The sequence below is a fragment of the Pristiophorus japonicus genome, chromosome 1 (genome assembly GCF_044704955.1).
Source record: "Pristiophorus japonicus isolate sPriJap1 chromosome 1, sPriJap1.hap1, whole genome shotgun sequence".
NCBI classification, from domain to species: domain Eukaryota; kingdom Metazoa; phylum Chordata; class Chondrichthyes; family Pristiophoridae; genus Pristiophorus; species Pristiophorus japonicus.
The window spans coordinates 387,620,786-387,645,415 of record NC_091977.1 but is presented as its reverse complement, the minus strand read 5'-3'; the positions used below and the strand labels follow the sequence as shown (position 1 = coordinate 387,645,415).

Below are 24,630 nucleotides of genomic sequence, written 5' to 3'. Positions count from 1 at the left end.
TTTTTAACCGCCTGCTGTACCTGCATGCCAACCTTCAATGACTGATGTACCATGACACCCAGGTCTCGTTGCACCTCCCCTTTTCCTAATCTGTCACCATTCAGATAATAGTCTGTCTCTCTGTTTTTACCATCAAAGTGGATAACCTCACATTTATCCACATTATACTTCATCTGCCATGCATTTTCCCACTCACCTAACCTATCCAAGTCGCTCTGCAGCCTCATAGCATCCTCCTTGCAGCTCACACTGCCACCCAACTTAGTGTCATCCGCAAATTTGGAGATACTACATTTAATCCCCTCGTCTAAATCATTAATGTACAGTGTAAACAGCTGGGGCCCCAGCACAGAACCTTGCGGTACCCCACTAGTCACTGCCTGCCATTCTGAAAAGTCCCCATTTACTCCTACTCTTTGCTTCCTGTCTGACAACCAGTTCTCAATCCATGTCAGCACACTACCCCCAATCCCATGTGCTTTAACTTTGCATATTAATCTCTTGTGTGGGACCTTGTCGAAAGCCTTCTGAAAGTCCAAATATACCACATCAACTGGTTCTCCCTTGTCCACTCTACTGGAAACATCCTCAAAAAATTCCAGAAGGTTTGTCAAGCATGATTTCCCTTTTACAAATCCATGCTGACTTGGACCTATCATGTCACCTCTTTCCAAATGCGCTGCTATGACATCCTTAATAATTGATTCCATCATTTTACCCACTACCGATGTCAGGCTGACCGGTCTATAATTCCCTGTTTTCTCTCTCCCTCCTTTTTTAAAAAGTGGGGTTTCATTGGCTACCCTCCACTCGATAGGAACTGATCCAGAATCAATGGAATGTTGGAAAATGACTGTCAATGCATCCACTATTTCCAAGGCCACCTCCTTAAGTACTCTGGGATGCAGCCTATCAGGCCCTGGGGATTTATCGGCCTTCAATCCCATCAATTTCCCCAACACAATTTCCCGACTAATAAGGATTTCCCTCAGTTTCTCCTCCTTACTAGACCCTCTGACCCCTTTTATATCCGGAAGGTTGTTTGTGTCCTCCTTAGTGAATACCGAACCAAAGTACTTGTTCAATTGGTCCGCCATTTCTTTGTTCCCATTTATGACTTCCCCTGATTCTGACTGCAGGGGACCTACGTTTGTCTTTACTAACCTTTTTCTCTTTACATACCTATAGAAACTTTTGCAATCCGTCTTAATGTTCCCTGCAAGCTTCTTCTCTTACTCCATTTTTCCTGCCCTAATCAAACCCTTTGTCCTCCTCTGCTGAGTTCTAAATTTCTCCTAGTCCCCAGGTTCGCTGCTATTTCTGGCCAATTTGTATGCCACTTCCTTGGCTTTAATACTATCCCTGATTTCCCTTGATAGCCACGGTTGAGCCACCTTCCCTTTTTTATTTTTACGCCAGACAGGAATGTACAATTGTTGTAGTTCATCCATGTGGTCTCTAACTGTCTGCCATTGCCCATCCACAGTCAACCCCTTAAGTATCATTCGCCAATCTATCCTAGCCAATTCACGCCTCATACGTTCAAAGTTACCCTTCTTTAAGTTCTGGACCATGGTCTCTGAATTAACTGTTTCATTCTCCATCCTAATGCAGAATTCCACCCTATTATGGTCACTCTTCCCCAAGGGGCCTCGCACAACGAGATTGCTAATTAATCCTCTCTCATTACACAACACCCAGTCTAAGATGGCCTCCCCCCTAGTTGGTTCCTCGACATATTGGTCTGGAAAATCATCCATATGCACTCCAGGAAATCCTCTTCCACCGTATTGCTTCCAGTTTGGTTAGCCCAATCTATCTGCATATTAAAGTCACCCATTATAACTGCTGCACCTTTATTGCATGCACCCCTAATTTCCTGTTTGATGCCCTCCCCAACATCACTACTACTGTTTGGAGGTCTGTACACAACTCCCACTAACGTTTTTTGCCCTTTGGTGTTCTGCAGCACAAAGTTAGGTGGGACAGTAAGCTGCGAGAATAACACAAAGCATCTGCAAAGGGATATAGATAGACTAAGCGAGTGGGCAGATGGAGTATAATGTAGCGAAATGTGAGGTTATTCACTTTGGTAGGAAAATTAGAAAAATAATATTTTTTAAATGGTGAAAAACTTTTAAATGTTGGTGTTCAGAGAGATTTGGGTGTCCTGCAAGAAACACAGAAATCTAGCATGCAGCTACAGCAAGCAATAAAGAAGGCAAGTGGCATGTTGTCCTTTATTGCAAGGGGATTGAAGTATAAGAGTAAAGAAGTCTTGCTACAATTGTTAAAGTGCTTTGGTGAGACCACACCTGGAGTACTATGCACAGTTTGGTCTCCTTATCTTGCTTTGGAGGCAGTACAGCAGAGGTTCACTAGATTGATTCCTGGGATGAGAAGGCTGCCTTATGATGAGCGATTGTGTCGAATGGGCCTATACTCTCTGGTGTTTAGAAGGATGAGAGGTGATCTCATTGAAATATAAAAGATTCCGAGAGGTTGTTTCCCCTGGCTGGAGAGTCTAGAACTTGGGGACACAGTCTCAGAATAAGAGCTAGGCCATTTAAAACTGAGATGAGGAGGAAGTTCTTCACTCAGAGAGTTGTGAATCTTTGGAATTCTCTGCCCCAGAGGGCTGTAGATGTGAGTCTCTGAATATATTCAAGGCTGAGATAGATAGATTTTTGGAGTCCAGGGGAATGGAGGAATATGGAAATCGGGCGAGAAAGTGGAGTTGAGGTCGATGATCACCCATGATCTTATTGAATGGCGGAGCAGGCTCGAGGGGCTGTATGGCCTACTCCTGCTCCTATTTCTTATGTTCTTAAGTTCTTCCTGCAACTTAACTAATTTTGGATCCAACTTGCCACTTTCCCTTGGATCAAATGGGCTTTACTTTTTTGACCAACATGCCATGTGGGACCTTGTCAAAGGCCTTGCTAAAATCCATGTAGAACACATCAAATGCAGTAACCTCATTGACCCTCCTTGTTACCTGCTCAAAAAATTAAATCAAGTTAGTCAGACACGACCTTCCCTTAACAATCCATACTGACTGTCCTTGATTAATCCTAGGTTGGGAATCCTGGAGTTTGACAGTCATGAAATGGGACAGCTGGAGTTTGGCAACATGGTGGGTCATTTGATCTGGCATAATTGTGGAGGGGAAGCCTCGTGTTGAGTAGAAATGTACATAGTGTACCTGGTGTTTGGCATAATGGGGGCTGAAATCTGAGGTTTGTCTCACTGATGGATTCCTCGTGTTTGTGAGTATTAAGAAGAAAGACACGGCATACGTTTGAAGGCATTAATTTTCCATGTCTAGTATCACTGCTTTGTGACTTTCTAATGAATCAACATGTATGATGACTTTGATGGTTTATGATTTGTTCCTAGATAAGGATCTATGTCGTGCACACTCTTTGGGCGCTCCCTCGGGAGTGCGTGCACCCGCACACACGCATGCGCACACACACACACACACACACACACCTTATCCAGTCTATATGTGACTCCAAACCCACAGCAATATGGTTGACTCTGAAGTGGCCTAGCAAGCCACTCCGTGATGAGGAAGGAAGGAAAGAGTAAGGACAATTAGGGATGGGCAATAAATGTCAGCAACGCCCACATCCCATGAATGATTAATAAAAAAAAGTCTTCCACAGTATTAAGGCCCCTATTTTCACCATCATTGGGCAGTGTTTTTTTTGGCACCCAGCGATTTTGTTTTGGGGCAATAGATCAGTTTAAATTTTCCCCAGTTTTTGGTGCCGGTGCCGACTATCAGCACCAGAGTTTTTGGCGCCAGATATTTTGGCGCTGGTCTACGTTGTGAAGTGATCCCATACTGTTTCTGGCTCAATAAGGCCATTTTCCTCATCACCGATTTTTTTTTTTTTAAACGGTGCACAGAGACCTTTGAGCTCGTTTTTAATAAAGCCTACCTTAAGTTAATGAAATCGGCGCTGGCCCGCTGCAATCCCTGGCCGAAGGTCCTCCATGCCAGACTAAACAAACTCCAGGTAAAAATAAACCAGGCAAAAATAAACTTCCAGAAGAGCTTTTTCCACGCATCCAACCCGCTGCTATCCCTGGCCGAAGGTCCTCCACTCTAGACCGAACAACAGACTCCAGGCACACGCAGTGAGTGATTTTTTTTCAGCGCATGCGCAGTGATTTTGCGGTGCACACTATAAACTCTGCGCCCCCCCGAAATGGCCTGTGGTAGCGTGGCGCTAAAGATAACTTTTATTTTGTGGAAAGTGCTCAGTTTTATTTGCGCTAACGGTGGGGGGGATAAAACATATCTTTATTGTGACAAATAGGGGCCGAAGTCCTAGAAACTAATGAACTGAAAAAGGATGTGATGAGTTTTGATTTCACCCAGTGAGGCTGCAGGGAGGAGGAAGTATGTTAGCATTTTTGAAAATTGGGGGGGAGGGCAAGAGAGGAAGGTTTGGCAGAACACTAATGGTAGTAGAGTCAATTTAAAATATAACACCAAGAGATAGTGATAGAGAGCAAGAGAGAGATTAGAAATGAGAGAGGCGCCACCTATCAGATATTTTGCCATGAGGAGAGGTTCTAGAGGAGCAACCCCATGGCCGCGATTTTGGCAACAGTGGCGAGACCAGTGCGGCCGGCAGTGGTGGCATGTGGGGAACGTGCTCCAGGCTCCATCCTGTCCTCTCAGCACAATCTTTTCTTGATGGGGCTTATTAAGCCCGCCCTGCGAGGTTCCCGGCCAATTAACAAGAAGTGGGTCTGATGACGTCCTCTGTTGACGCTTCATCAGCTGCTTTCCTTAAAGGGACCATAGACAACTTTTTCTTGACAGCTATGCTGTCAGTGTTCTACAGCATTGAGGTGCTGCAAACACAGGCAAGCACTGCACATAGGTGTACGGCTACACCCAGGCTCTTCCATGACTCCTTCCAGATGCTTATGGAGGGAGTCACAGCACGCAGGGAGGTTCTCTACCCTTCCACTGGACGGAATAGATCCACAGGACATCAGTGCAGCCTGGTTGCACATTGCACAGGAGGGCACAAGCAGGGATGTTGTCAGCAGCACCTGACTGCAGTGGCGCAAACCTTTCAATGATCTCAGTAGATCGCAAAACGTTACGGCAAAGCCACACTCAACCTCATCCTGCTGTGCCACTCATTACATGCACATCATGTGTCTTACCTACCCTACTCCTGCACATCCGTACTCACACCAACTTACTTACCTTGCACCTCCACCAATCCCTCTCTCTATCTACAGTCACTTTCTCCATCTCACGAGACACCCTTTACATTCACCCTCATCCTTGTCCAATCATACCAACTAACAACATACAAGGGTAGGCACTTGGGTGTTTTAGCCAATGTTCATGTAGAGTTTCTGCTAATTGTCAACCATTCAAATCTTTATTTTGAACACTTTGTTTTCTTGGACAGATTTGTGTGCACCTTTGGAAGTGGCTTAGTGAGTTGTAGAGAATGGTCAGACATAAGTGTACTCTGCACAATGACGATGAGTGTGAAAGGAATGGCTTTGGCATTGCAGGGCTGCTTTATGGTGCTGGTGTAGGGTGGCGCCAACCTGGTGTATCATGTGGCAGCCAGGGTACACAGCGTCAAGTGAAGTAAATATGGCCATGGTGAGGCCATCACTGGCCTCCCAGGCAGCAATGTGGTCAGGTGCTGATGTCCTGTGTCCTGTACAGCATCAGGTGATTGCAGAGAAGTTTGGTGTTGTTATTAATGCTGCTGGTGTATTTTGTGATGTTGGTGTTGGGGCTGATCATGGTGGGATTCTGAGGACCAAGGTGAGATTTTTTCAAGATGCTGCTGGGATAGATGGCAGTGAGGTTGAGATCACAGAAGCGATCTGTCAATGGTGAGCGAGGTTGCTCCAAGAAGGTGACAGTGAACAGAGAGTTCACTGCAAACACTTCCAAACTGCATACAGCTCAAAAGTTTATTTTAAATCCTCAAGGCTTAAGCTTCTGACATTGTAAAGTAAACAGCTGTGGTGGCAATAAATATATTTCAATTCCTTCTTTATCTCCATCCCACAGCATGCTACCTTCTTTATCTCCAAAAATATATTACCTGACACATCCACTTTAAATTGCATCTGCCACCTGTCTGCCAATTCTGCTAACCTTTCTGTATCTTCCTGAAGTCTTCTGCATCCTCCTCATTGTTTCCCAAAGCTTCTACTTTGGAGATGCCAGCAAATTTTAAGCTTGTGTTCTTTATACCAAAGTTCGAATCATCTATATCTACCAAGAACAAAAGAGGATGTAGCACTGACTCTTGGGGTACACTACTTCCAACTCTGCTCCAAACCAAACAACATTTACCCTTAACTCTGTTTCCTATCCACCAATGAACTTTCCATCAATGCTGTTACATTTTCACTTTTACTATATGTCTGGAATTTTCTAACAAGCCTCATCAGAAATCGTATCGAACACCTTCTGAAAATCAATATACACCACATCTACTGTCATCATCATCATCATCATAGACAGTCCCTCGGAATCGAGGAAGACTTACTTCCACTCTTAAAATGAGTCCTTAGGTGGCTGAACAGTCCAATACGAGAACCACAGTCTCTGTCACAGGTGGGACAGATAGTTGTTGTGGGAAAGGGTGGGTGGGACAGGTTTGCCGCATGCTCTTTCCACTGCCTGCACTTGATTTCTGCATGCTCTCGACGATGAGACTCGAAGTGCTCAGCGTCCTCCCGGATGCACTTCCTCCACTTTGGCCAGGGACTCCCAGGTGTCAGTTGGGATTTTGCACTTTATCAGGGAGGCTTTGAGGGTGTCCTTGTAACGTTTCCTCTACCCACCTTTGGCTCGTTTGCTGTGAAGGAGTTCCAAGTAGAGCACTTGCTTTGGGAGTCTTGTGTCTGGCATGCGAACAAAGTGGCCTGCCCAGCGGAGCTGATCTAATGTGGTCAGTGCTTCAATGCTGGGGATGTTGGTCTGGTCGAGGACGCTAATGTTAATGCGTCTGTCCTCCCAGGGGATTTGTAGGATCTTGCAGAGACAACATTGGTGGTATTTCTCCAGCAACTTGGTGGTCTACTGTACATGGTCCATGTCTCTGAGCCATACAGGCGGGCAGGTATTACTACAGCTCTGTAGACCATGAGCTTGGTGGCAGTTTTGAGGGCCTGGTCTTCAAAACACTTTTTTCCTCAGGCGGCCGAAGGCTGCACTGACGCACTGGAGGTGGTGTTGAATCTTGTTGTTAATGTCTGCTCTTGTTGATAAGAGGCTCCCGAGGTATGGGAAATGGTCCACGTTGTCCAGGGCCGTGCCATGGATCTTGATGACTGGGGGCAATGCTGTGCGGCGAGGACAGGCTGGTGGAGGATCTTTGTCTTACGGATGTTTAGTGCAAGGCCCATGCAATGAGATTCAACACTGTCTCCAGTGCGCCAGTGCAGCCTTCGGCCGCCTGAGGAAAAGAGTGTCTGGGGCACAGCGCTAAGGGGCGTTAGCATTGGAAAATCCCAAGCTAAAGAGCCGGGCCAGGAGCGTTCTGAGAGAAGCCTGGGGAGAAAAAAACGTGAAAAAAAAACACAAAAACATTCCCAATACATAGCCCTCGCCACCACAACATAAACCGCAAAAAAGATTTAAAGAGAAAACAATCACACTTACCTTCGGACTGTGTGGTAAGCTTTATGGTTCTATGGTGTCTTCTCGGCAGTTTTAGCAGTGGGGGAGATGTGGGCGGTCAATTTGATGTCAGAGCACACATTTAGGCCAAAAAAGTCAACAGATGAAAGGTTAAGGAAAGTAAGAGATGATAGTAGTTGGCTGGACTTGAGAGACTTAAAGAAACAAGATTTTCATTGCCCTATTAAAAGTTATAAAGGGGATCAAGATGCATAGATTCAGCCATTGTGCAGGAGATGTGTGCAGTGAGAGCAATCAACCTGAAGGAAGTTGATGAATGTAGCATGTGCTGTTACATACACTTGGCATGAAATAAATTCACTTTTGGCTGGATTTTTCCTTTATTTTAAGGTTAGATTTTGAAAGACCTTGAAGCAAATATTTTGTATGCTTCAGCGTCGTCTTCATTTCCTTTTGTGTGGTGAAATATGGATGTTGTGCACTGAAAGTTACAGTGCTAAAACTGATTGAAGTGTTGCTTTGATCATCTTGTGTAGATCTCTATATCATGAGATCAAAGAAATAATTGGGATCTAGCACTTAGCAGCTGTATAACTGCTATAGTGCTATATTTCAGAGCTGTATCAACCAGCATTTTATTTTTAAAACACGAAAACTGGGGATTCTTTGGGGGGGGGGCGGGGGGAGGCGGGGGGGGAGCTGGTGGCCAGCGGGGAGTCAGTCCTCAAGGTAAATTTATGTAATACTCTTTTTTTTAAAAAATTGATTTGGGGGTTTTATACAAATAAATAAATTGATTCGTAAAAGCTTTTAAAAAATATATAAGTTTATTGGTATAAGAGAATTTTCTTCCTAAGACTATGAATGTAACTATCCAAATAATTTATTGTCTAAATATTAGATTTTTAAAATGTTTGCAAATAATGTTTTTGCAAAGGTTGAGGAATGTGAATACGGATGTTGAATGCTCAATGATTGAACTTATTTATGGCTCTCACTATTGGATAATGTAAAGCATTTTCTTTATGTAACTTTCTATCCTTTATAAAGCTTTTTGTATGTTATCAGAGACTATATAATATTTAATCAAATTGAATATTTCATTTTTTTAACTCTGTCTTTGCAGTGTTTCTCACCCAGGTGACACCTGTTTTAGCAACAATGGTGGTAGGTAAACACATCTAATTCACCATTTTGATTTAATTGTCTGCATCTTAACTGAGATTAACACATCAAGTGAAACATACTAGCACAACAAGTTACGTTATTGGTTTGCAGTGCAGTATTACAGCACTTTGGAGGTTGGGACAAAGCTTGTGTCTATAATTCCCTCTTTCTCCTCTAGCCCAACCACACTGTTGTGTTACCAATCTTAACTATGTCATGTTAAGTGGACCTTATTAGCAAGGCAAAGGAACAATTTTATAAGCTAATTATTTTAATGAAAATGTAACCATATCAGAATATTCTACAATGGCTGCCATGTTCCTGATCTAGCATTAAAAAAAGGACATTTGGAAATGTACAGCAGGTTAGTCAGCTTCTGAAAGAAAAAAAGAAGGGTTAATATTTTGGGTGTCACCTTCACCAGAACTGAATTAAGAACTGAGTTCTGAGGAAGTGTCCTACCTGAAATGTTAACCTTTTCTCTTTTAGATGGTGACCAACTTGGTGAACATTTTCTGTTTTTATTGAACATTTTCAACTTTCATGTTTATATTTTCTGAACTGTATTTTTCAATAAAATGAATGTAAGAAGAAGGTAATTTGATTGAAAGATCCAAAGTGAAAATGAGAAGCAGTTTGATAATGTTGACTTCTCTCCGCACCGACTATCAATGATAAAGGGCAATAAATTATGCTAATTGGAAATTAATGCACAGCACAAAGTTCTTAGTGATCAGTACTTTAAGGCCTCAGGGTCATGAGTATTAATCTGAAAGTCTGAGCTAGAAGTAAGCTTGATTTCCAATGTAGTTAATGTCTGGAATTACAAAAATCCTTGGTGTTGCACTTTTGGCTGTTATCTGTCAGTTTGATCATAAGTCATATTGCTGAGTTTTGCGAAGGGTAAAAAATTAATTATGGCATGCACACAAAATATGCAGCCATAGCTTTAGCCATTCTTCAATGATAATGTGCCTCTTGAGTCTAATTGAAGTGCAGTGCCAACTACCAGTAGCTTTTGACCTTTTGGTTTTCATGCCAACTGGCAATCATCTGGTATGTAGATGTAATGAAAGAATAATCAAAGTATTATTTTGCTGTAACACATTTTAGCTCAGACTTCATTTAATGCAAACTGAATGTCTAGTTATAGTCCTAGTTTCACTAGCTGTATTATTTATCATCAAGTGTGCATAAAGATTTAGTTACGTTTTGTAAAATAAAACTCTTGGAAGTACTGCATTTTAATACAGTCAAAATGAATTAGTTTGGATGCAAAGTACATTGGGCTAGAAATTCCCCAGCCTAACGCACGTTTTAACGCCTTTTTTTGCATTAAAATGTTTTTTTTGCCGTTAATAAAATGTAAGGCCATTTTTCAAATTTGGCCAGTGGTTTAACGCCGTCGTTTAAAAAAAAAAAAATAGCTTCCGACATTTTCCAGAACCATTTTTATGACGTCACTAGACGTCAAAAATAACGATATCGCCATTTTTGTGAATTTGGCCAAAGCAACATGTTTAAGAACAATGATAAATGCCGAACTGAAAAGCTTGTCTTACCTGGTCGAGTCGGTTCGAAATCGGCAATAACGGCGCCATCTTGAAAAACGGAGCAGAGTTAAAGGTTTTGGAGGGAAGGCTGCATTTAAAGATTAGTGAATTTTTAATTCGTTTTCAAGGATATTTAAGGACATTTTAAGAATGGGGCCTATTCCACTTGTGCCATATTTGGTAACTGCTTATGCTATCCAGGATAATCATAGAAGAAGGCTTATTCGACAGCATTATCAGTGTAATCTAAGAGGTCGCAGAATTATGGGGAGGAGGCCTTACCCCCAACAAGTTTACAGGGAACTGCGCTCATACCTTCACCTGACTGAAGCACAGTGCATTAGAAGGCTGCGCTTTCGACAAGAGGTGGGCACAGAGATATGCCAGCTCATAAAGGCAGACATACAGCCTATAAGCGTAAGGAGGACTGCACTAACCGTTGAGGTGAAGGTGACAGCAGCACTTGCCTTCTATGCCTCCGGCTCTTTTCAGCATCAGCAGGGGACATATGCTGCATCTCGCAGCACGCTACACATCACTGCATTCGCCAGGTGACTACTGCACTGTTTGCACGTAGGAGAGACTTCATCAACTTACCAATGAGCAGGGTGGCACAGAATGAGAGGACAAGGAGGAGGACATGGAACCCATGCCACCCTACCACCCTCAGGAGGACACGGGAGGAGGCCTTGTGGACCTTTTGTCATTGCAAGAGCCTTGCATCAGCAGCTGATACTTCACTGCTTTGCATGAAGGCTGAACGGCCGTTGCATCATGGACTGCCCACTGTATCCCACCATGTTGACTATTTCCCCCTGTTATTCTGCGAATGAGTGCATAAGTTTGGTTTAGTTGAAAAAATAATTTGAAATTTATTAAACATTTGTACACTTGTACTTAACTTTCATAAAAACTTTTGGTATTATATTAAACTTTTAAATTAACATCACTTAAAATAACAATAATGCAAACAACCAACCACAAGAACAAAAGAACAGCAAAACAATAACAGCAGCAAACAAACTTCAGCTGCAGCCACCTCTCCAACCCACCACCCCCCTTATTTAAACACCGCCATGCCGTCCATCCTTCTCGCCCTTGCCATTAGCTTTGCCCGTTACCGCAGGCTTAGCCCTACCCCCGGTGAACCCTAGTTTGTAGGGGGACAGACGAAGGAGACACCAACGGAAGCCCTTGAAAACCTCTGACTACGGAAGGCCCGGCTTCGGATTCTTCAGCCTGTAGATCAACCCGCACCCTGACGGTTGAGATTGGTCTGGGGATTGGAGTGGCGTTAATTGTCCGCTGGGCAATGACAGCCTCGGTGTTTTCCCGCGTCGCAGTATCTATCTCAGACATGCCCTCCTTGATGTCAGCAGATAGTACTGCTATGGATCCCGACATGCCCTCCCTAATGTCAGCGGATAGTACTGCAATGCTTGCCGAGATCCCACCCATGGCGTCGAGGAGTGATTTGGTGAGCTGGACACTCTCCCTGGTCACTCCTATCAACTCTACCACCTCATATGGAGCCTGCATCTCGGGAGCACACTCTTCACATCTCCGCCTCATACAGATGGGCCTGCTGCTGCCCTGGTGTGAGTTCCTGCAACCCACTGGGACCTGGGATCTCGGATGGTGCATAACCGACATGTGTCCACTCCTGCGTAGGGCAGGCTAAAACCCTTTCTACCTCCGTGGCGTCGAGCTCCTCCAAATTTAATACCACCATCTGATCATCCTCCCCCAAAAACATCAATTGAAGCATCGTCCTCCTCCTCCTCCTGTGGCAGTTCTGCAGGATGGCTGAGTTCAGTGTCATCCACTTCTGTTTGTGGCGAGCTGGCAGGGTCTTCTCCATTATTGGATGTATCTGAAACATCTGCAAAATATCAAAGAACAGATGACTGGTTAGCAGCAAGGAAGGGGGCAGGGTGACATGAGTAGGCTCACATAGCGGAGGCTCATTTGAAGGACCACGACGAATGATAGTACATCGCATAAACCGAAGCCTAGCCGACGGCGATTACATCGCATGAACCAAAGCCTAGCCCACACAGTACTTAACATTGAGCCAACCCAGACTGTGGATTTTGTAAGACTTACCCTCTCTCTCGAACCTGGGCTCAGTATCCGCACAGGTGGTCGGTCTCTGCGACGCACCAATAAGACCTGCAATCTGACTTTCCAGGGCGATGATTGGGAGCAGTCTTGCCGGACCCCCAGCGGTTTGCCGCTGCTCTCGCCGGTTCTCGGACAACTTTCTTTGCAAAGATGGCAATAGACATTTTTAAGAGAGGGGCTTTCTGCTGTCGCGGCACACACAGGTAGTCATCAAAGCACTTATACCATAATGTGTGCATTTAATTAAGTGATCTGTACAGTGTCCCTTTACTTGCATGTTGTTCATCATGAAAACATCGAAGTGCAGTGCAGAAAAAAAGCAATCTTTATAATGTGTGACGATCAGAAGCCTAGCGATACCAAGATGGGTCACATTTACAATTCAAGTAATTGGAGTGCATAAATAAAAATATTAATTACTCTAACTGTCCCACAAAGGTCATGCCACCTCTTCCTGCACTGCGGATAGGTTCTCCTGATGGAGTCCACCGAGGAAACCTGCTCGGCAACGCATCGCCAAGCTTCAACCATTGTAGATGGGTGCAGTTTACCAGGACCCTTCTTCCCAATCTGGCCCCATCCTCTCTCTGCCGCGCCTACCAGGGGTTCATTTGCATTCTGGCTAAACTTTCTAGCCCTCTTCCTTCCCGAATCAAGCTGCATTTTTGTTCCTGCAGCACCTGTGTGTATGTATTGAGAACTCTCCTGCAACTTTCAATTCCCTACAAAATTTGCTGCTCCAGACCAGGAAGCGCATGCGCGTCACGTGAAAAACAGGCAAAAAAAGAAATTTCCGTGCATGCGCAGAACGGCCGTTTTTTTCTTCTCAAAATGGCACTTATTTTGCCCTTCGCCAAAAGTTAGAAACCGTTTGGGGAAATTTAAGCGTTTATTTTTTCGTGTTATTTTAGCGACAAAAAAAACAGCGTTAATTGCAAATAACGCCAAAAACGGTGATATCCTTCATTGTGGAAATTCTAGCCCATTATGTTTTTAAAGACTGCAAATGTAATTTTATCTTCTTGGAATGTTTTGCAGATTAAAGTGTATTTACATTTGAAGAGTACAAAGATTACAATTGAAGAAAAATTAATGATTTGTGCAGCTAATATAAAAATTAATTCTACAAAATCTGTAGTTAAATCTGTGAAGTAAGGAATGTTAGGGAATCTTCAGTTTTATTAATTTTTTTTTTAACTTTCTTTTTAGACTTTCAGCATTTACTCTAGTTTGAGTGGGTCACCACTGACTGCTAACATGGCTTTTTCAGCACTGGCACTTTTTGATAAATTTAATTCTCCACTACTTATGTTTCCCATGGTGAGTTGCATGCTAAATATTTTGTTCAATATTAAATACAAGTAACACAAGATTTTCGAGTCACCTGTGGTTTAGAAAGTCAAGTCTGAAAAAAAATTGGTGTTATGTGCAAAGTTAAAGCACATGGAATTGGGGGTAGTGTGTTGACGTGGATTGAGAACTAGTTGGCAGACAGGAAGCATGTTCAGCCATGAACTCATTGAATGCCGGTGCAGGCTCGAAGGGCCGAATGGCCTACTCCTGCACCTATTTCTATGTTTCTCAATGCTACAGACTATTATTCTGAGAGAAGTGATTGTTTAGTAGACAAAAGTATCAATAAACTTTAGAGAATGTTGCTTATTTTTAGAGGCCTCTATAAATTCATTAGCCGATGTGGTTATATGTATTATGTACTGGAGATTCCTGATAGTTCAGTTGGACAGTACATTGCCGAGTGTGGAACTGAACCTTCCAGCTCATAACCACTGCTCCCATTTTTTCAGGCAGCAGCTGCTGGTAATGTTTCTACTGTTGTCATTTACAGCTTCTCTAGCCCCATCTTTTAATAGAATCATAGAATAGTTACAGCAGGGAAGAAGGCCATTCGGCCCATCAAGCCCATGCCGGCTCTCTGCAAGAGCACATCAGCTAGTCCCACTCCCCTGCCCTTTTCCCGTAGCCCGGCAAATTATTTTCTTTCAGATACTTATCCAACTCCCTTTTGAAAGCCGTGATTGAGTCTGCCTCCACCACCCTTTCAGGTAGTGCATTCCAGATCCTAACCGCTCGCTGTGTAAAAAAGATTTTGTAACTTTTTTTGTCCCAGCACTGCCCCTTTTGCCTTGCACCTTCATCCCTTATTTTTCAACAAAAATAATTAGTACTTGAAGTACCCAACAAACATTCTGCAAATAAACTTGCATATACAGAAACTGCTAAATGATAGTCTTTGTGTGTAGATGCCATGTTTACATTTGTATTATTTTTAATTAAATGTCTCTAATCCGTAATTGTAAATCTAGCATAGAATTTTCAAATCTAAAAGAAAGAAAGACTTGGATTTATAAAGCAAGCTCCCACAAACAGCAATGACCAGATAAACTGTCCTTTTTTGTTATATTGATTGAGGGATAAATATTGGCCAGGACACCGGGGATAACTCCCCTGCTCTTCTTTGAAATAGTGCCATGGGATCTCTTCCGTCCACTTGGGAGAGCAGACGGGGCCTCAGTTTAACGTTTCATCCGAAAGACAGCACCTCTGACAGTGCAGTGTGTCAGCGTAGATTTTTTGTGTGGGACTTGAACTCACAACCTTCTGACTCAGAAGCGAAAGTGCTACCCACTGAGCCACAGCTGACACTAACACAGCTACTAGCCATGTCTAGCGGAAGTACTGCACAAAAGTGACCTATTTTCTGTGATTCATTTTAAAATATATTTATCGTGATCATAAGAACAACATGAAACTTGCCAGAATCAAAATATTTAAGAAGGCTTTGTTGTAAAGACAATTGTATATTTACAAAGTACTAGTAAAATAGAAACACAGCAAAAATATTTATTCAAAGTCATCATTTATTTAAGGTTTATTTCCAGAGGGATAGAATTGAAAAGTAGAGAAGTTATGCTAAGCTTGTATCAAATCTTGGTTAGACCACATTGGAGTACTGTGTACAGATCTGGTCGCCATATTATTAAAAGGATATAGAGGTGCTGGAGAGGATGCAAAAAAGGTTTCCAAAAATGATACCAGAACTGCGAGGTTATACCCATCAGGAGAGGATGAACAGGCCGGGTCTCTTTTCTCTTGTAAAGAGAAGGTGAGGGGTGACTGAATAGTGGTCTTTAAAATTATGAAAGGTTTTGATAGAGTAGACATAGAGAGAGCGTTTCCACTTGTGGGGAAGAGTAAAGTTAGAGGCCATCAATATAAGATGGTCACCAAGAAATCAAATAGGGAATTCGGAAGAAACTTCTTTTCCCAGAAAGTGGTGAGAATGTGGCACTCGCAACCACAGGGAATAGTTGAGGCGAATAGTATAGATGCATTTAAGGAGAATCTAGATAAGCATACGAGAGAGAAGGGAATAGAGGATTATGTTGATAGTTAGATGAGGAAGGATGGGCGGAGGCTCGAGTGGAGCATAAACGCCAGCAGGGACTGATTGGACCGAATGGCCTGATTCTGTGCTGTATATCCGATATAAGTCTTTGTAATTTTAAATGGGGTTCAGGAACAGAGACCTGGGGTGAACATATTCACATCTGTGAAGGTGGCAGGGCAAGTTGAGAAGGCTGTTAAAAAAGGTACATGGGACCGTTGGCTTTATAAATAGAGGCATAGAGTACAATAGTAAGCAAGTTATGCTAAACCTTTATAAAGCACTGGTTAGGACCCAGCTGGAGTACCGTGGCCAATTCTGGGCACCACACTTTAGAAACGATGTCAAGGTCTTCGAGACGTTTCAGAGGAGATTTACTAGAATTGTATCAGAGATAAAAGACTTCAATAATGTGGAGGGACACGAGAAGCTGGGGTTGTTGTCCTTAGAGCAGAGAAGGTTAAGTGGAGATTTGATAGAGGTGTTCAATATCATTAAAGATTTTGATAGAGTAAGTAAGGAGAAACTGTTTCCAATGGCAGAAGGGTCAGACACAGATTAACGGTAATTGGCAACATGAAGAAAAACATTTTTATGCAGAGAGTTGTCATGATCTGGAATGCATTGCCTGAAAGGGTGGTGGAACCAGATTCAATAATAACTTTCAAAAGGGAGTTGGGTAAATACTTGAAAAGGAAAATTTTGCAGGGCTATCGGGAAAGAGCATGGAGTGGGATTAATTGGATAGTTCTTCCAAAGAGTCAGCATGGGCATGGTGGGCCTCTTTCTGTGCTGTATCATTCGATGATTCTAAGATGCTGATAGCTTGTTTTCTATTCTCAATTTTTAATCTGTTTGTAATGCTCATGTTAATTTCCATGTAGTGTTCAGTTTTTAAACATCCAAACTACATTGCACTGAGCACTGGATTTCACCAACTATTAATGCTCCTTGTTATATCAGTTATACTGCTCAACACATGAAGTTCAAAATAAAATTTGAGCTCAAAAGTATTTTCTTACGGAGAAAATTAGCTTCCTACTCCCTGCTATATTCTGGATATTAATTAATAAAATACATTTTTAAGCCCGTCATTTTTTGAAATAAGATATACCATTTACTGCAGATTTTCTGCTCTATTTATTCATGAACATCCAACACTAGAAAGCAGTCTGAGGTTAGTCATGGTAGAAAATAATCTTTTTCTTGATGACCAGCATTATTTCACACTACTGCCAAATTCAGACTTTGAGTGTGAAGATTCAGCAAAAGGGTCAATTTTGGGAGACTCCTAGTGCAGAGTATCCTGGGCAAGTCTCACTCGCTTATTATGATCCGCTGGGATCACCTAGCCTCCAAATCTGTAAAGACCAGAACAAAAATATGCTTTAAAAAAAAAACTGGGTCTTTGTCTTTTCAGCAAAAACTTTGAAATGAGAGAATCTTGCAACATACTCCCACAACAAGAGTGATTTGATTAACGAGGGCCCTCAAGATCATGGAAGATTGAACTATGGGCTATAGTTCTCAGTCCAATATAGGTGTTAGCTTTTTATACTTGAAGGAAGAAAGACTAGTATTTATACAATAACTACTTGCATTTATATAACAGCTTTGACGTAGAAAACTGTCCCAAGTCACTTCACAGAAGCGTAATCAAACAATGGACGGTGAACTGGTGTTCAGCCATGAACTCATTGAATGGCGGTGCAGGCTAGAAGGGCTGAATGGCCTGCTCCTGCACCTATTTTCTATGTTTCTATGAAAGAGTTTTTAGGAGAGTCTTAAAGGAGGAGAGACAGGGAGAGAATTCCAGATATAGTGTGGTTCTGTGCTTTGGCTTCATTTTTTTTTCTCTGCGTTGCCACCCGGTCAGCAGTACCTGGCCTCACTGGATGCCTCATACTGACAACCTGGCTGAGTCATGTTAAGGAGTGTGAGCTTAACCTTGTGTCATACAACTCCAATGTGCCCAGCCATTGCACTGTTTCTGTACCTGTAAATTCAGTATGAAGTTCTAACACAGCTTCTACATGTTTATTTCATGAGTAGTTAAAAATTCATCTGCTTGTAGTTGTGACAGTTAAAATGTATTATTATTTCAGGGAATGATATTCAGTCTAAATGCAAGTAGCTGATCTGATCTGCCAGATGGATCTGTCTGTTCACATACCAGAGACTCAAGTCATTGGATTTAGTTTTCCATTACCAAAAAAGTCTACTTGGTTGTTTTAATCAATTTTAAAATTGGCTATATATATATAATACTGTTGTCGCCCCATTATTATAGATGATATAACAACAACAACAACTTGTATTTATCTAGCACTTTTAACGTAGTAAAACGTCCCAAGGCGCTTCACAGGAGTATTATAAGACACAAAATTTGACACCGAGCCACATAAGGAGAAATTAGAGCAGGTTGCCAAAAGCTTGGCCAAAGAGATAGGTTTTAAGGAGCGTCTTAAAGGAGGAAAGAGAGGTGGAGCGGTTTAGGCAGGGAATTCCAGAGCTTAGGGCCTAGGCAACAGAAGGCATGCCCATCAATGATTGAGCGATTATAATCATGGATGCTCAAGAGGGCAGAATTAGAGGAGCACAGTTATCTTGGGAGATTGTGGGTCTTAAGGAAATTACAGAGATAGGGATGGGCGAGGATAAGAATTTTGAAATCGAGGCGTCGTTTAAGCCGGAGCCAATGTAGGTCAGCGAGCACATGAGTGATGAGTGAACAGGAGTTGGTGCGAGTTAGAACATGGGCAGCCGAGTTTTGGATCACCTCCAGTTTACGTGGGGTAGAATGTGGGAGGCCAGTCAGGAATACGTTGGAATAGTCAAGTCTAGAGGTAACAAAGGCATGGATGAGGATTTCAGCAGTGGATGAGCTGAGGCAAGAGCGGAGACTGGCGATGTTATGGAGGTGAAAATAGGCGGTCTTAGTTATACTGCGGCTATATGGTCAGAAGCTTATTTCAAGATCAAATATGACACCAAGTTTGTGAACAGTGTGGTTTAGCCTCCGACAGATGTTAGGGAGAGGGATGGAGTCAATGGCTAGGGAACAGAGTTTGTGGCGGGGACCGAAAACAATGGCTTCAGCCATTTAATTGAAGAAAATTTCTGCTCATCCAGTACTGGATGTCAGACAAGCAGTCTGACAATTTGGAGATCTTGGAGGGGTCGAGAGAAGTGGTGGTGAGGTACAGCTGGGTGTCATCAGCGTACATGTGGAAACTGACACTGTGTTTTGAGATGATGTCACCAAGGGGCAGTGTGTGGATGAAAAATAGGAGGGGGCCAAGGATTGAAACTTGGGGGACACCAGAGGTAGCGATGTGGCAGCAGGAAAAGAAGCCATTTCAGGTGATTCTCTGGCTATGATTAGATAGATAAGAATGGAACCAGGCGAGTGCGGTCTCACCCAGCTGGACGGCATTGGAGAAGGATGGAATGGTCAACCGTGTCAAAGGCTGCAGATAAGTCGAGAAGGGCTACTTTATTTGTCACAATCACGAAGGATGTAATTTGTGACTTTGAGAGCCGTTTCGGTACTGTAGCAAGGGAGGAAACCTGATTGAAGGGAAAGATGGGCACGGATTTAGGAGGCGACAACATGTTCAAGCACTTTGAAGCAGAAAGGGAGGTTGGAGATGGGGGCGGTAGTTTGCAAGGATGGAGGGGTCAAGGGTTGTTTTTTTGAGGAGAGGGGTGATGATGGCAGATTTGAGGGAGAGGGGGACAGTACCTGAGGAGAGAACCGTTAACAATGTTGGCTAACATGGGAGCCAGAAAAGGAAGTTGAGTGGTCAGTAGTTTGGTGGGAATAGGGTCAAGAGAGCAGGAAATGGGTCTTAGGGACAAGATGAGCTCGAAGAGGTCATGAAGTTAGATCGGAGAGAAACTGGAGAAAGATGTGAGGTCAGGGCTAGGGCAGGGGGGATCCTAGAGGACGTTTGGCCCGGTGGGCTAGGGGAAGGAAGGGAAGTGGCAGAGGCAGCTGAACAGATGGTCTCAATCTTCGAGACAAAGAAGTCCATGAGCTCCTCACACTTGTCGGAGGTGAGGGTGGAGGAGACGGGAGAGGGGTTAAAGAAGACGGTTAGTAGTGGATAATAGAAGCTTGGGTTTATCCTGGCATTCAAGAATGATTCTGGAATAGTGAGCGATTTTGACAGACGCGATTGGGACCCGATAATGTGGTCCAGCCAGATCTGGCGGTGAATGGGTAAACCAGTTGTCCGCCATATCCATTCAAGTTTGCGTCCCTTGGACTTAAGGAAGCAGAGATGAGGGCCACACCAGAGTGAACGAGTAGGGTGGGACTGCAGTCACATATAGGCCAGACCGCGTAAGTGTAACAGATTTCCTCCCCTAAAGGGCATTAGTGAACCAGATGGGTTTTTACAAAGATCCGTAGTTTCATGGTCACCTTTACTGATGCTAGCTTTATTATTCGGAATTTAAATTCCCCTGCTGTCATGGTGGGATTAGAACTTGTGTCTCTGGGCTTCATTAATCCAGGCCTCTGGATTACTAGTATGCTACCATACCTACCGGATGGCCACTCATATCCTTAGGCCATAGTTATGATCATTCACCAGGACCAACATGCAATCAGAAAGTGCTCGGCTAACCTTGGTTGGATAAAGATAGTTTTTAAAAGCGCTTAGGCCTTAGCTTGTGGGATCAAGACAGCTAGCATAGATTTATTAAAAGTAAGTTGTGTTTGACAAATTTAATGGTTATTTTGAAGAAGTAAATGGACAGATAACATGAATGTAGTAGTTGTAATGTGCATAGACTTTTATAAGGCATTCAATCAGTCGCCTCAAAAGAAATTATTTTAACAAAATTCAGCCATATGGTATGAGGAAATGTTGCAGTATGGATTGAAAGGTGGTTGACAGACAGGAAACTAAGAGTTACGTTAAATGGATGTTGCTCCGATTGGAGGTTTGAATGTGCTGTACCACAGTGTTTGATTCATTTTTGTTCTGTGTATATATAAATAATTTGGACCTGGATGTAGGGAGTACAGCCTCAAAATAACAGAAAAATAGAAGGACTGCAAAGGAGCAGGGAAATCTAGACTGGTCTTGACAATGACAGGCAGGCTGCAGATGCAATATTAATCTGGATAAGTGAGAGGTAATACATTTTGGACCAGCTAAATAATTTCTTGAAAGTGAAAGTACACATAAGTAAAACATGAAAAGAACCATAGAATTTTGTTTTTTTATAAATAGGGGCATAGAGTACGAGAGCAAAGAAGTTCTTTGAAGAAGTGACTGATACAGTGGATGGTGGAAATGCAGTAGATGTGGTATAAATGGACTTTCAGAAAATTTTTAACAAAATACCACACAGGAGACTATTAGAAAAGATTAAGGGGTATGGAATTAGAGAGAGGGTAGCAAATTGGATTAAAAGCTGGTTAAAAGGTAACAAACAGTGAATAGGAGTCGAGGGTAGTTTCCCAGAATGGTTGGAAGTGGGTAGTGGTGTCCCACAGGGTTCTGTTCTGGAACCACTTCTGTTAATTGTGTATGATTTGGATATAGGGCAAGACGGAATGGTATCCAAATTTGTGAATGATTTTAAAATAGGAGGCATAGTAAATAATTCTAAGGACCCAAGGATGCTGGAAGAGAATATTAATTAATGAGCAAAAATGTGGCAGATGGAATTCAGTGTCGGTAAATGTGAGATGGTGCATTTTAGTGTTAAAAAAAATACAATTAAACTGGGTGATGTGAAAGAGCAAATGTAATTTGGGTTCAGGTTCCCAAAACATTAAAAGCAGCATCTTAAGTGGATAAGGCATTAAACAGTGACAGATTACTGGATTTTATGGTAAGAGGTATAGGGACCGAAATTGCCCACCACCTGAAACAGGGCGTACCCTCCGTTTTTTAAAGGTTTTCTCCGCCGCAACCTATGCAATGAAGATGCCGTCGAGATTCGGCACTTTGAAGTTTTTTTCCGGTCGGGGCGGATGTTGTGGCAGCTGAGGGGCGGAAGTGCCCTTGTAGCGGGTTGGCCGCCCTGAACAGTCATCGGCGCCTCGCTGATGATGTCAGCGCGCCACTGACATGTAACAACATCCCACCCCTTCAGGTAAAGGGGAGAGCCACTGCGAGCTCTGCCTATTTTTCACATTGGTCCACTGGGCCACCAGGGAGGGTTTCGGACGGGCCAGCGGCCTGGTACACCATGGATGCCAGTCTGTCTGCTGGCGGCCTGGCTGGACCCGGGGGCATAATTGTCGGGCCGACGTCGCCGGCAGCACCATCTCCCCTTTAAGGGCGGCCGCACCGCCGACCAACAAGAAGTGCACCGACAGAAAAAGTTTTCGGGGGCACCGACCGGCAGTGGGGCACTTCCCGCGGGACAGTTCCGCAAAAGGGCTATTTCCCACATGGCAATTTTGGGGAGGGGTCCCCGCGGTGGGATAAATGGGTGGAGTGGTCCCCTACACCGCTCCGACCCTGAGGAAGGGCAGTGTTTAAAATGGCGAAGACTCGGTGGTCATGCCGCGCTGCCCCGTGGCAGCCTCTTTCAGGCAACGAGAGGCTTTATCAGAAGGGGCAATTTCACCTCCATAAGAATATAAAAGTTGAGATACTATGGTGAATCTATATCATCCGTAGTGAGAGCACAGTTGTAGTACTGTCTGCTATTTTAGACTCCAATACTGTAGGGCAGATGTTGAGGCAATGGAGAAGGTATAGTGCAGATTCATTTCAGATGTTGACGAATATTAGGAAATACAAATAAAAGGGATACTTGAAAAACTGTGGCTGTTTTCATTAGAACAGAGATTATAGGGTGCTTTGACAGAGGTTTTAAAATTATGAAGGGAAGGTACAGAGTAGATAGAAACAGACTGTTACCAGTGATTGAAGAATCCCGAATGAGGAGACATAGACATAATATTAAATGTAAGAGATTTAGAACAGAAAGCAGGAGAGACAGAGGGTTGCGAGGCTGTGGAATGCACTACCGAAGTTAGAGGTCGAAATTCGGTTGCTACTGCCAGCTGATACCGCATGAGTGAGGCTGCAACGGGGCGTGAACGGCTGGCCGTCAGCATTAGGCACGGATGCTACCTGATGGGAAATTTGGTTGTCTTTTTTTAAAGGGGGTTAAAATTTAAAGTCCCACCGGCTAACACCATGTAAATCATGACGTCACCTCGCGTGGAACGCCTCCTTGGCGCTGGTTTTGGCAAATTCACTGCCCGCTTCACTTACCGGGTGGCAACGATGACACCTGAAAAAGTTGGCGTGCGCAAGGCTGGAAAAGAAATCCAGGGCATTATTTACAGGGAGTTGCAGCCGGCCCACAGAGTTCGCGGTCCGTGCTGCGTTGGCTGCTTGCACAGTTCGAAAGTGCTGACGTCCTGCGGCTAATTACTCCGAAGCTTCAGGACTAGCTACTCACAGACATTATTACCTTCAACAACAGATACATTTGCACCTAGCATATCACTTTAACCTCTGAAAAATTATGGGGGCAGTGATCACACACTATGTCATCCTGTTGCGAGGACTTCAAAGGCGTCGGCTGCAGAGACGTCTTATGGTAAATGTGGATGCTCACCAGAGAAGGTGCAGACAGAGGTGCAGAACATCATGTAGTCGCAGGGTTTACCCTATATCCGAGGCCCAGTGCCTTAAGAAGGCTGAGGTTCCGCCAAGAGGTGGTGATGGAGCTCTGCCACCTCTTGCAGAAATACCTGGCAGATAACATCGGAACCAGGACCTCGCTGTCAGTGGCAGTGAAAGTGACAGCAGCCCACAACATCTGTGCTATCGGCTACTTCCCTCTCCTGTAGGCGATATATGCAACATCTAGCAGTTTGCAGTACATTTCTTCATTTGCCAGGTTACCGACGCTCTCTACAGCAAACGAATGGACTACATCAAGTTCAGCATGTCCAGGGAAGACTTGGATGAGCACTCCCGTAGCTTCGCCAGAATAGCGGGCTTCCCCATGGTTCAGGGGTCTATTGATTGTATGCATGTGGCATAGCTGAAGACATCACACCCCACTCTCCAAGCCTCCATGCATAGAAATGGCAAGACAAGATGGTGACAAATTAAACAAATTTTTATTTACAAACAAAACCATAGCATGCTGTAAAGAAGCACTAAAGGACGCCATCATCCACAGCAAACAATAATTGAAACCACACTCCTTGAATTATCATCCACATCCACGTGCAACTATTTACATTAATTCATCATGGAACAAGTACAGCATCTCTGGCCAGCATCACACAATTCTTTAGTGGCTCATGCTATTGACATAAGTTCATTTTCGAGCAAGGTCACCATTTCTGACCATTAGCACACACATATTTACTGGCTCTTTCTCAGTGTTTTCCCACTCCTTCCCTTCTCCCCCTCCTAGGATTACTGCTCCTCCTCAATGGGGTCTCGGTGCCTGCAGCAAGGCTGGTAGTAGGTCGCTGTGTTGGCACCGCTGCCAAAGCTGATGGCCTAGCAGGACGTTTGCACCAGTTCGGGCCCTGAGAGGCCCGCCTGCGGAGTGCATCACCTCAGCATGGGTGACAGCACTCTGGGGGATGGGTTGCGGGGGAAAGGGTGGAATGATGTCGTCCTGAGAGAGGACATCATGTTCCAATAGGCCCGACACAATGCTACTCCCCAGGAGCAAAGCCTCCGCATCTGGAGCTATCTGGCTGAGCACAGATTGCTGCC

At 43.7% G+C, this 24,630-nt stretch overlaps 1 protein-coding gene across 6 annotated transcripts in view; it reads left to right on the top strand.

Annotated features, from left to right (window-relative positions):
• The window catches only part of LOC139274170 (ATP-binding cassette sub-family C member 9-like), a 343,814-nt gene that overhangs the window by 121,171 nt on the left and 198,013 nt on the right, over positions 1–24,630 (top strand). For all 6 annotated transcript variants that reach the window (XM_070891221.1, XM_070891210.1, XM_070891227.1 and 3 more), the window contains 2 exons: positions 8,781–8,821; positions 13,708–13,818. In XM_070891221.1, coding sequence (XP_070747322.1) covers positions 8,781–8,821; positions 13,708–13,818 — 152 coding nt within the window. The remainder of the gene's footprint in view (positions 1–8,780; positions 8,822–13,707; positions 13,819–24,630) is intronic.